The sequence below is a fragment of the Talpa europaea genome (genome assembly GCF_964194135.1).
Source record: "Talpa europaea genome assembly, chromosome: 9".
In the NCBI taxonomy this organism is placed as follows: domain Eukaryota; kingdom Metazoa; phylum Chordata; class Mammalia; order Eulipotyphla; family Talpidae; genus Talpa; species Talpa europaea.
Window position 1 is genome coordinate 26,026,097 of NC_140076.1, and position 13,925 is coordinate 26,040,021.

Genomic DNA, 13,925 nt, shown 5'->3' on the forward strand with positions numbered 1-13,925 from the left:
TAAGGTCTTTACAGGTGTCAGTAGTTAAGAGGAGGCCATACTGGATTAAAACAAACCCTAAATCCAATAAGACCAGTGCCCTGCATTAGAGGGAGAGAGACCACACAGACACACACTGGGGAAGGGCATGTGATGATTAAGGCAGATTGAGAGAGAATACAACTCTAAGTCAACCATCAGATGCTAGGAAAGAAACATTGAACAAATTCTCCTTCAAAGCCCCCGGAAAAGTCCAGCCAACACCTTAATTTCATCATCCAATTCTGAGAAAATAAATTCCTACTGTTTTAAGCTGCCCAGTTTGGTAATTTGTTAAGGCAGCACATGGAAACTAATGACCCAAAGAACCCCAAAAGGTCCCCCAGAAGAGACTGGAGGCTGCAATTAAGTAGAAGCTAGAAAAGAGGAATTAGTCCTTTTTCTGACTAATTGAAGGGAGCTATGGTCTCTGGCCTTAGACTTGGATGCAAAGTCTAGCCTTGCCACTTAACACTTCTGTAACCTTGCACAAGTCACTGATATAATTTTACTCATCTGTAAAATGGGGAAAATAAACCCTACCTTACAAGGTTTGGGGATTATTCAAGTATGAAATACCTAAAATGGTAGTTGACACATAAAATTTTTCACAGATGTCATTTTCTTCTTTTTGATGTAAAAATCTCTTGGAAGCATGTTAATCGGTGTTTATATAGTTCACAAGAGAAACTGAATTGGAAATTAAGAATTAGAATTACTTAGTTTAGAGAAGACTGAGATGTGTGTTTTAATGCCACTACAGTATAAACCTGCAGGTCCTGATTTTACTTATTTTGGAGCTCATGAACCAGAATACTGAGCATAAAAAAGGTTAGTTCACTTTCTCAGCACCAGGTCTCCAGCTGCCACGTTTGGGGCTACATTCCTTCATCTTCTATTTATACTATTGTGACCATCAACAGTATACTAGAAACCAGATTTTCCAAAATATTTTCTCCTATTATTAAAGCAGGTCTCTTGATTTAGGGTTCAAAAAATTTTGGCATTTCAAAAGGCAGAATGTCTCTAACCTGTCTCATCCAATTTCCTTTCCAATAGAGTTTAACTGCATAGTTACTTATGGGATGATTGCTTTGATTCTCATTCCTTATCATCATTGTACTTACACAATAGCAGGAAGATTATCATTAGACACTGATGGCCCTGGATGAATGACTTTAAAATCTAGATTGACTTGTTTCAGAACACAATGTAATTTCCTTCCTTCTAATTCTTTAACAATAGATGGACAGTCTTTTCTGAATGATATCTTTGAACACCTTATTTGAAAGAAAGTTGCCCCTCCTAATCCCGTGATTCACCCATCTGCCAGAAGGTTGTTATTCTTCTCCCACCCCCAGTCACTGCCATCATTGGCAGGTGAGGAACAAACACAAAATGATGTGCCTCCCATTGGCACAAAGGATTAAGCACAGCACTGTGAAGCTGTCCACAGCCTCTGAAGCACGAGTCCCATCTCCAGCCAGGGAGCTAGCCACACGGTGCAGCAGACCTCTCCTGTCTTGCCCACTGCTCCCCTCAGCAGTGTATTTCAGTTAATCTGCCTGTTCTGTTCCCTACTCTGTCTCTGGTGAATCCTCTTACCCCCCTCCCCGCACCTCTGGCCTGTACCCCAGTTCTTATATGCATAAATAAATCTTTAAAAAAAAACACACACATGAAATGGTGAAGACACTTGCCTATTACTGCTAACAGTTCATGGATGAGATAAGGGCAATTCTATATTTTAAAATTTTTATTCATTTTTTTAAATAATAATTTATTCTTTTCACTGTAACGTTAGGGTTCTTCCACAGTAGGGTACCCACCACCAAATCACTTAGTCCACCACCACAGCCCTTTGTGCTTCCTTCCCTCTTTATACGTACTTACCCCTCACCCCTTCCCCCCTTTAGATGCTTTGGTTCTTTAGTCAGTTTTCAAGGGTTAGCTTTTAAGGTTGTCTTTCCCTGGTTTCACTATAATCCACATATTAGTGATGTCATCCAGTATTTATCATTCTCCTTCTGACTTATTTATTTTAGGATTTTCTCTTCTTACTCCATCCATGTTGCTGCTACATCTTTAAACTTTTAAATGCTACACTGATCATGATTTTTAATATCTATTGACTCATCCATTATAAGAATGTTTGTGTTTTATCACAAAATACACTTTCTTACCATTTTAGCTATAAATTCACCAGCTATTGCTTTCAGGGAAAATCACTGGTAGGAAATGAAACATGGTGTCAAGCCAGAAATCATTTCAGCATCATCACTGGGAGAACATGCTAGAGCTTGGCTTACATGCTTGATTTCCTGAGCCACCTGAGATCCTGACGCTGGTTACAAAGTGTGGTAGCTCTATTCCTGTTTTCCTCCCTTTGCCTTAAGAAGAGTGTAACTACAAAGCAGATGGAAAGGTATTATACGGGAACATTTTCAATATGACACTGCAGAATTGAGTTGTATTTGTCAGTGGTCTGGTACCTATGGGATTAGAATACAGGTAAGAGCATTGGGTCCTTATTGAATGTTCAGTGCTCAAATAGTTTTAAATGTCAGCCCAAATGAATGATTTAATGTCCAAACAAAATATATGACTTAAAATAACCAAAATAAATCATCCTATATAACTGGAAATTTTAGCAAACAGATGAAAACAGACTAGAGGACAAGAGAGAAAAAGTAAATGAGAAATTTGATGTTACATTAGAGAAACAGGTCAATAATCTTAAAGTTACAATGCTTTCTTCTGCTATGGTAACACAGGGGCTTTATTATTCCTAGGAGAAAGCTTTCCAGGATGAGGTCATTGCACAAAATGATGTCCTGCTCCAAGAAAGAGGGAAACTTCTGGTGCAACTCACAGAGCAAGAAGAACTGATCGGCAACAACAAAGGGATGCTATCTTCTGTCCAGAGTAGGTAGGTGTGGTCCTGACCCAGGTGCAAGTGAACTCCACCAAGAGGATGTTCTTCCTCAACAGAGATCATCCCAGAGGCTGACCTTTGAGTCTGCAACCCTAGCTCATAACTGTTGCTCCACTGTCCTCTGGTTTTGATAATTCATGCAAGTGGAAGAAGTTGGGAAAGTATAGAGAAAATGGGAAGGAGGCAGGCTGGCCATTGAGTAGACTCTTGGGTATCAGCATTGCCCCTCTGAAGACCCAGCCATGCTCATTCTGCTCTGTCACTGTGTGGGTTGACACTCATTTTTATCATTTGATACCTATGAATCAAGATAGACCAAGAATCATGGTCATACTGGTGACCTGAATTCATGACATCCACAGCATAACAGTGTTACTTTGAAAGAAGAAATATCTAGCATAACAATTCACTTCCCAGCCAGCCCAAGCATTCTCTCCTGAATCACAAAATTTAACTATAATCAAAAGTTGCCTAGGAGCACAAGAGAATTAAAGCAAAGAAAATGGGTTGATCTTGACAGACTGTGTCACCAATACAAACATTTTTTTGAGCACTTACTCTATGCTAGGCACTATTCTTTTTTTTTTTTTTAAGATTTATTTATTTATGCATGCAAGAGCTGGGGTACAGGCCAGAGGTGTGGGGGAGGGGGGTAAGAGAATTCACCAGAGACAGAGTGGGGAACAGAACAGGCAGATTGACCGAAGTACACTGCTGAGGGGAGCAGGGGCAAGACAGGAGAGGTCTGCTGCGCTTTGTGGGTTTCTCCCTGGCCACCCGGGGATTGAACTTGTGCTGCAGGAGCTGCGAATTGCTTCATAGTGTGGTGCTTAACCCCTTGCACCACCAGGGAGGCCCTAGGCACTATTCTAAGCTCTTTCATTTAATCCTCAAACCAAGGGAGGCATTATTATGGAGGCAATATTATTAGCTTTTTTTATGGATGAGAAGCTAAGGCCCAGAGCGGTTAGGGAACTCAGGCAGCCTAGTCAATAGAGGGGCATGTGAACCTGAGCAGCCTGGCTCTAGACTCCACCACACCTCAGATCTGGGGAGAGACTGGCCAAGGAACCAAATTCTTCTTTCCGCTGCCTTGGATACATGCTCCCCTTGGCAGGCCTGGAGTCTCTGATTATCTTGTACTATCTAAGCCTCCCCTTTTATAGGTTCTATATAATACATTGCCCTTCTCAAACTATGCCATCGCTTCTGACAATAGGGGCCCAACACAAATGCCTCATTACCCTTGCCTTAACTTTAACGGTGTCCCCATTCCTGAAGACATCCTCTGGTCACCTGGATTAGGCGTGGATGTTTTCCTTAGCGTAAGAAAATGTTTCCCCATTTACTGAGGAGGCAACTGAGACTCAGATTTAATATTAGGTCAATGGTCACACAACTACAAAATGGCTAGAACCAAAACTCAAACACAAATCTCTGATCAAAATTTTTATGTGGCGCCTCCCTGGTGGCTCAGGGGGTTAAAGTCTCAGCAATATCAAGCTATCACCAGCCACTGTAGCATGAGTTTGATACCCGGCCAGGGAGCTAATCCATATGGCACAGTAGACCTCTCCTATCTCGCCTGCTGCTCCCCTCAGAAGTGTATTTCAGTTAGTCTGCCTGTACTGCTTCCCCACTCTGTCTCTGGTGAATCCTCTCATCCCCTGCACCTCTGGCCTACACCCCAGTTCTTGTATGTATAAAAAAATAAAAATAAATGTTTAAAAAGAAAAACAAAATTTTTATGTATGTCTCAAACAGTGGCCCTGGAGAGTGAGTTTGGTGTGGTTGTTTGGAGCTCAGGCTTAGAAGTCTGGAAGAACTGTTTGGCATTCCAACTCTATGACTTTCTGGTTTTATCTTTATTTTTTTTTAAAGATTTATTTTTATTTATGCATACAAGAACTGGGGTGCAGGCCAGAGGTATGGGGGGTGAGAGGATTCACCAGAGACAGAGTGGGGAGCAGAATAGGTGGATTAACTGACATACACTGCTAAGGGGAGCAGTGGGCGAGACAGGAGAGGTCTGCTGCGTCATATATGGATTAGCTCCCTGGCCAGGGATCAAACTCGGGCCACAGCGGCAATAGTGCTGAGACTTAACCTCTAGGCTACTAGGGGGACCCTGGTTTTATCTTTATAAACAAGTTTCTTTCCCCTTCCTGAGTCTCAGTTTCCTCATAGACTTTGTAAAATAGGCTTCATAACAGTATCTATTTCATGGGGTTGTTGTGAGGATTAAATGAGCTAATACATGTAACCTGAATAGGTTACAGTGCTTAAGTACATGGTAAATAGACAACAAGTGGTTGCAACCCTCCCTTCTAATACTACTGCTGTTATTTTTACTACTACCAGTATTTCTTCTTCTACTATTACTACTAAGTATGGGTTGACTGTGTAAGATCAGCACCAAATGTAGGTTTTGTAGATTGAATATTTGAAGGGATGAAGACTCTCTTGCTTTACTCTCATCCCCAAATGGGATTATATCCTACCTTAAGTTTCTTAAGGGCTGGAATTGTGACTTTTATGCTTTTGTAGATTGAATATTTGAAGGGATGCAGAATCTCTTGCTTTACTCTCATCCCCAAATGGGATCATATCCTACCTTAAGTTTCTTAAGGGCTGGAATTGTGCCTTTTATGCTTTTGTAGATAGCATGTCTCTGATCTCAGTATGTATTTAGTGACTGTGTACAAGCCAGAGGTTTATTAATTTTCACTTGGTCTTGGAATATGGGAATCATTCTGCCAAAGTCAGTTCTAAAATCCAGACAGTGAGCTAAGACCCTGAGCTAGTGGGAAATGCAACATAGATTTTGGAATTTAGAAATGATACAGAGATTTTTAGTTATGCCTATGATTTATGCCATTCTTAGAGTACTGTTGCTGGATAAAGAAAATAAGCTATTACAAGAAAACAGTCTCCAGCTCACACATCACATTGGCCTCTTAGAGCGCATTATAAGGAACATCCAGATTCGCAGAGGGGAGGTAAGATGTGTGCTTCCTGTTGGTCCCTAATCAGAAGTCTGGGCTGCTGAGGTTGCTGCTCCTACATTTCCCTCATCATCCACTTGTCCTCATGCTAGACTGTGGCAAGGAGGCTCAAGGGCTACACATCAGGCAGCAGACCCTGAGATTGCTGTCAGCCAGCTGTGCTCTTCATTGAGCCAACCTTTATTAAACACTCTCCTATGTGATCCCAAAGCAATTTGCATATGCCTCATAGCGTCTTCCTCAACACCCTGTATTGTCTTTGCCTTTTTGCTTCTCTAGCTCAGCAATTTATCAGTGAGATCTTGGAGGCCAAGGATTTTTATCTCCTACATCATTGTATCTATGGGCAGATGCTCCATAAATATTTGAAAATGAGAGAATGTTAAATGTTTTCACGTGGATGCCTCATTCTCAACAACCCTATTTGCCATGCACTGCCCTAGTTCCATTTGCGAGATGAACAAATCTGAGACTCAGAGAGGAATAGTAAAGCTAGGCTGTTCTGGCAAGGATACAAACCTAAGAGAACATCTGAGTCAGAGAAAAGCAATTCTCTTCCAAAAATTTAAGCAGACAGTAGGCAAGCCCAGAGAGAGATGGCAAATAGTGTAGGCCCAGGCAAGGTCCTGACTCTGGCTGGTGAGCAGTTGTCAAGAGGGACTTCATGAATGGATTATAACCTGAATCTCGCACAGACACTGCTTGCCTTCTTCCCTGGCTTGTATCACTTGCTAGATGTTTCTTTTAGGATACTTCTCAGTAGATCCTGCTTGCTGTGTACCATTGCTGTGAGCATAAGATCTGCATCTTGTTTGCTCTCAGAAAAGAGATTATTTCATGCTATGTGAGTTGTTTTGCAGATTTTGTCAGAAGTACAAAATGGCCAGATTATGTGGCCTAACTTCCATTAGTTTGTCTTTGCTTGAGCTACATCTGTTTTCAATTGTCTTTTACTTATTCATTCCACAAATACTTAATCAATTCCAGGAATTATGGTAGGTACTAGGAATATAAAGATAGACCCTATTTTGAGAGGGCTGCAGCCAGCAGAGAAGGACACAGAATTAGTACTATAGTCTCGTAAATGCTGAGTTAGAAGCCTTAGTGGAGTACATGCTATGACCAATAGCTTTGAGATCCACAATATTATTCTCAAATCAAAATAAGAAATGTCACATGGGTGAGGACTATAATACATCAAAGTCAATACCTCATTTGTGATAAAAATACCAACTTGAAAGATACCTACTGGTTGGGACAATTTCAAAATTGTTCTTAATCTTAGAATTTTAAGGATTCTTCAGTTCAGTCCTCTCATTTATACAGGAGAGAGACTGAAACCCAGAGAGGTTAGATGATATGACCTAGGGCACACAACCACTGATCTTTCCCAGATCCCTTGATCTTCAGTGACTTAGTATCATATCCTGCAAACATGGAGATCCCTGGGATCAGACATATCCTAGGTACCTTCCTTCTTTACAATAATTCAATGACCAAAATGGCAAAAGTTTGACATTTGTTGAGTGCTTACTATGTGTCTGGTTATATGCTATTCATTTTAGGTATATTATTTCATTTAACCCATAAAATAATCTTATATGGTGTCTGTCATTCCTATTATTTTGTTTTTGTTTTTATTTATTTGTTAAGAACCATTGTCTTACACCCTTGTTAATACTTTGACACAGTATAGGATATCTCCTCTCAGGTGTGGACACTGTAGCTCACACTCTCCCACCACCAAAACACCCATGGTCCTCCATAATAGTCTGTTGTGCTAGCCCTGCCTTCTCTACCCTCCCCCTGCCCTTCTGGATGCCTCAGATCTATGGTCAGCTTTCAAGGGTTAGTTTTAATGTTTGTCTTTGACCTTTGTTTGGTTTCTCTATATTCTACATATAGGTGACACCATCTGGTATTTATCTTTTTCCTCCTGGCTTATTTCACTTAGCATCATCCTTTCCAGCTCAGTCCATGTGTCATTCCACTGTTACAGCTAAAAAGAAGTGAGTGACATCATCCAAGGTCACACACCTATTAAGCAGAAAAGCACGATTTGTGACCAACTCCCTCTACCCACTTGTTCTGAGCCACTGTCTCATAATACCTCAAGTCTACCATTTCCCCCTAAGGAGCATTAGTGTAACTGGGACCATAGCCTTCTAATTTACCATATTGCTTCCTGTATTGTAATTTCATCTTTCCTCTATTGGATTATAACTTCTGTGAAAACAGAAGCTATGGCTGTCTTCCTACCCACTGTATCCCAAGCACTTAGCACCTAGGTTACTACAATACCTTCTTTGTATTTTTTAAAGAGTTGCCCCCCAAAAGGGAGGAGTCTGCATGGTCACATGTGGGCAGCCTTGGGAGGAGAGCTGCCTCTGCTGCTTTGCAAAGGGAGAAGGTCGGTGAAGTAGTCACAGGTAGGCAAGAGAGCTACTGCCTGCAATGACCTTTTTTTTTTTTTTAAAGATTTATTTATTTATTTATACAAGCACTGGGTACAGTCAGCAGCACGGGAGGGTGAGAGAATTCACCAGAGCCAAGGCGGGGAGCAGAGCAGGCAGAAGGACTAGGTACACTGCTGAGGGGAGGAACGGGCGGCAGGAGAGGTCTGCGCGCCATGCGGGTCCCTCCTCTGGTGGCCCGGGAGCAGCCGGGGATCGAACAGGTGCTACAGAGGCTACGTGCAGCTTCGCAACCCAGCGCTCAACCACTGCGCTACTGGGGAGGCCCTCTGCAATGACTTCTTAACCATCTCCTTTCAGTCTTTCCCCTTCTAATCTGTCCTTTCATGCCTCCAGACTAACCTTCATGAAGCACAGCTTGATTTCATAGTACTTCATCTGAAAGAGCTGCAGAGAGTTCCTTCAACAAATATTTGTAGATCATATACACTGTGCCAGGCCTCATCCTGTTTGCCATATGGTTTGGGTATGATGGTGAACAAGTTAGTGTCTGCCTTACAGGACTCAGGCCTAAATGCAAGTGACAATCATATAACAGAAGGAAGGGAGGGAGGGAGGAAAGGAGGGGGGTTATGGGGAGAGGAGGGGAGAAAGAAGAAAGGGAAGGGAAAGGAAGGAAGGAGAGAAAATTTTTTTCTAAAAATGGGTGTTGGGGATTTAGCAGAATAGCACACATAAATTACCTGCTGTATTGCTTGGCACACAGTTGGTATTCAATAAATGAAAATTCCTGTTTCTCAGTGGACCTGCATTTATTCTTTTTTTTTTTTAAGATTTATATATTTATGCACACAAGAGCTGGGGCACAGGCCAGAGATGCGGGGAGTGAGAGGATCCACCAGAGACAGAGTGGGGAGCAGAACAGGCAGATCTACTGAAATACACTGCTGAGGGGAGCAGTGGGCAAGACAGGAGAGGTCTGCCTCACCATGTGGGTTTCTCTCTGGCTGGCCAGGGATCAAACTCGTGCTGCAGAGGCTGCAGATTACATCATAGTGCGATGCTTAACCCCTTGTGCCACCAGGGAGACCACATTTATTGTTCTTATATTGAACATATGTTGGCTTCCTCCTATATATTAGTTATGTTTATATAATTTAATTTTTTAAAAGATTTATTTATTTATGCATACAAGAGCTGGGTTGTAGGCCAGAGGTGTTAGTGGGGTGAGTGTATTCAACAGAGACAGAGTGGGAAGCAGAACAGGCAGATTGACTGAAATACACTGCTGAGGGGAGCAGCAGGTGAGACAGAAGAGGTCTGCTGCACCATGTGGATCCTGGCCGTGGGATCGAACTTGTGCTCAGTGGCTGCAGACAGCTTCACAGTGCTGAGACTTAACCTCTTGTGCCACCTAGGGAGGCCCTATATTATTTAATTATTATTTAAAAGCTATTTAATAGTAAGATACAATGTTCACAAAACCCCTGAAAAACAGGGCATTAGTTGTTATTCTTACTGTTTAAATATGGGAAATAAATCTCAGCGAGTGAAGGGACACGCCAGTGTTGAACTGATAAAGCACTGAGTCAAGTCTTGTCTTCAAATTCCCAGTCCAGTAAAGTTTCTAACACATTATAGCTTTCTCTGAAAGGCTGGCATTTTCCTCCTTACATAAGCTTCTCATTTCTTCCAGGATGACAGAGTTTCTCACAAAAACTTGCTGATCTGTATCAAAGGTTAAACCCAAGTTCGGCGGGGGGGGGGGGGGGGGTCAATAAATTGTATGTGAACCCCTGTGAATTTTGGTTTCTGTTGGTCTATGTATTTTTAAAAAGGAATTTGGTTTTTAAAATCAGAGAGCTCAAAACAGATACTTTTCTGATTAAGGGACAGAAAATGTTTGTCAGAGTATTAAAGACTTACCTAAGTAAATAGAATGATTCTGTCAGCTGAATGAGGTAATTCACACAGAAAAGTAGATATAAATAGCAGGATACTAAAGAAAGCACTGATGAAAAATACGACGTTTATAATTACCAAATAGTACCAAGGCATTAGGGATTACATTTTTCCAGTTTTATTAGGTAAAACTGACATATAACATTGTATAAGTTTAAGGTGGTTACAACACAATGATTTTGTAATATATATATATATATATATATATATATATATATATATACACATTGCAAAATGAGCACCACAATATAATTTACACTCATTGCCACAGAACTTATTTAGCTTATTGCTGGAAGTTTGTACCTTTGACCATCTTCACCTACTTCCCCACCATCCATCCCTAACATTTGGCAACCACAAGTCTGATCTGTTTTTATGTGTTTACTTTTTTGATTCTACACAAAGGTGAGATCATATCGCATTTGTCTTTGTTGACTGATTTCGTTAGCATAATGTCCTTACGATCTATCCATGTTGTTACAGGTGGCAGGATTTTCTTCTTTTTATGGATGAATAGTATGCCATAGGGTGGGGCTTGTGTGTGTGACTAGAATTTCTTTATCCATTCATCCATTGGTGGACACTTAGTTTGCTTCCATGTCTCGGTTATTATAAATGATACTGCAATGAACGTGGGGGTACAGATGTCTCTTTGGGACAGTGATTTTCTTTCCTTTGAATATACCTAGACATGGGATTGCTAGACTATGGTAGTTTTACATTCCACCAATTTACATTCCACCAATAGTATATAAGGGCTCCCTTTCTTCCTATTCTTCCAGCATTTGTCTCCTCTTTCCTTTGTTTGTTTTCTATGTTGCAGTCTGGAGGCAGAATTCTCATTTAAATTTTTTTTTTTTTTTTTTTACTTCAGATAACATTGGTTCACAACACTGTGTCATTCAGAGGCATAGGTTCACACCTCAGGTCCATGTCTCCACACCACCCCCACCACTAAGGTACCCACAGTCCTCCACTATAGTTCATTATGCCCCTCCCCAGTGTGTCTCTCTGCCCCTTGCAGCCTCAATTCCACAGTCAGATTTCTTCAGTTTGTTATTGATTTGGTTTCGTCTCACCCTTTGTTTTGTTCCTCTATAGTCCACATCCAATGCTTGTCTTTCTCCTGATTTACTTCACTTAACTTTTGTCTTTTTGATGATAGTCATTCTAACGAGTGTGAGGTGAGGGGATCACATTTATAACCAAAAAAAAACAAAAAAACAAAAACCCACAAACATACATAAGGTATAAGTTCTAAGGTCATAGTGCTAGTAGTCTGTCATAATTTTTAATGTTTATTCTTTCTTTCCTTTCAGGAAACAATAATTAGTGACATCCCTGAATTTGAAGTATTGAGTAAAATATTGCACTTACCAAACTCCAGGTTAGTAATGACAATCATTTATTTATTGCCTCATGTCATGCCTGCCTCAGTAGTCCCGAGCTGCTGGCTTGAGAAAGCAAAACATTTGGGGGTAATTTTCTGTATATTTATTATTTGAATCATCTTTCAATTCCTTCTCTCCTTGTCGCTGTGTCACCTCCACACATCACAGAATCCTGACTTAAGTTAGAAAATAATTCATAAACATAAGTTTAAGGTAAATTTTTTGTCTTTTCTTTGTGTTTGATAATTGTAAAAAACTGAAATCCTATTGATGCCATCTCTCTGTTACCCTAAGTGCCACTAAGAGATCCTGTTTACGCAAAGTCCTCACACGTGGTCTTTCTTAGTTTTACAGGAATAGACTTGATAGCGTCAGTTCCAAATATTCAAGAGATTGGAGAACATAAGTCAGACGCAGTAGTGGCCACCTCCAATTCTCCCAAGTCTCATTCATGTTCACAGAATTCTGAAATTGGATATATAAATGTGGCTTCACTGAAAGTAACACATAGCATCCAAGAACAAGATCAAAAGTCAGAACTATAAAATCACTGATATCTAAAACTAGACTGCTCAAAGATGCTAACTTCAAGTTTGGGCATGAAGGTGGAACATGACATGGATAAGAGCTACTGCAGCCCCCCACTGGACATCAACTTGGAGTCTTCAAACTTGCTGATAAATTAATTCAACCAGTTCTAAAAATGGATTTCTCAAGTTTGTTTGCTATCCTCAAATGCTGTGTATTGATTAATATAGTAACATAAGTTCAATGATTTAATAAAGTTTCCCATTCAGCAGAGCACAGATGGCTAATTCAGGATAGCTTTTTATTATCCTGGGTATTTTCTTATTTACTTCTAAAGTAAAAACAATACAATCACATTAAAGCAAATGCTTTAAAAAAGAACTCTATAATCCTACATTCTTAACACAATTACTTTCATTTTGAAGTTATTCCTTCTGGTTTTTATTCAAAATTATGTTGTAATTTCATTTTCATACTCTGATTTTTAATTTCCCTATATTTTAATAGTCTTTATAACTATTCAATGACCAAGTTATATTCTGTCATGTTAATTGTTCTGTAAATTCTCCTGTTGTTTGACATTTAAGTTGTTTCTACTTGGAGAAAGTCTTGGAGAATGTGGCTCTTTTGGCGAGTTCTGCCAGAAAACAAATGAACAAGAATGGTATCATTGGGTCAAAGGACGTAAATGTTACATAGTTTTAGTATATCACTTGTTATTTTACTTTAAAAAAAAAACAAAAGGTTGTGTCAACATACTGTTTAGTCCAGCTCTTTAAGCCTCTTTCTTGAAGCATAAAATGGGAACGAGTTCCATTAGCATAGGATAGTAAGGACGAAATTGAATGAAAGTATGCATGGCCCTTAGTAACTGCTCCATGAAGGACAATGTTGATTGTCTTTTTTTTTTCTTCACCAGCAGTTGATGAGTGTGCCAGTCTTTCTATAACTTCATCATGGATATTAGTAATTTGAAAAATTTATTCTAAAATAGTTGGTATAAAACTCTGACGGCTCCTGAAGGCTAAGGGCTACTGCTACTTAATCTCTCCGTTGCTTCTTATTCTCCTCTTCTTCCTTCTTTAACTTTAGTTGGGGATAGAAAAGGGAGACTAAGAGAGAAGGGAAAGCAGAAATTTTAAAAGACACCTTTATCAAGCAACTAAACTTTTAGGTGTAATTCTTGCTTCCTCAGACCACTGAACTTTGAAAGGATTATTCAAGGACATCTGAAATATGGTATTTAATACAATCTCTGACTCCAAGTCTTACCCAAAGTCACCCATTTTCATTCAGTTCATTAAATCTGTTCAGAAGCACTCTCCACCTGGGTTGACATCTGGAAGAGCATTAAAGACTGTTAATAGCTAGTACCAGGGCCTGAAGACAGATGTATCTCCTGAACTCTAGGAACAGAAAGGTCAGGACAGTAACTGAGGGTGACACAAGATAAGGTTGGGTAGGTGACAGATAATGTACTGTGGGCCTTTTTATGTAAAGAATTGGATTGTATCCTAAATATGGAAAGCCTGGAGTGATTTCTAAGCAGATTTTGTGGGGGGGGGGGGTTGTTTTTTGTTTGTTTATTTATTTATACAGGCACTGGGTACAGTCAGAAGCGTGGGAGGGTGAGAGAATTCACCAGAGCTAGAGCAGGGAGCAGAACAGGCAG

General features: G+C 40.2%; 1 protein-coding gene across 1 annotated transcript in view; it reads left to right on the forward strand.

Annotated features, from left to right (window-relative positions):
- CCDC30 (coiled-coil domain containing 30) overlaps positions 1 to 12,270 on the forward strand; it is a gene marked incomplete at both ends in the record, with an annotated part of 80,140 nt that extends 67,870 nt beyond the window's left edge. Inside the window, 4 exon segments of the mRNA XM_084242282.1 lie at positions 2,811 to 2,947; positions 5,838 to 5,952; positions 11,654 to 11,721; positions 12,072 to 12,270. Coding sequence (XP_084098408.1) covers positions 2,811 to 2,947; positions 5,838 to 5,952; positions 11,654 to 11,721; positions 12,072 to 12,270 — 519 coding nt within the window.
- Between the last annotated feature and the right edge of the window lie 1,655 nt (positions 12,271 to 13,925).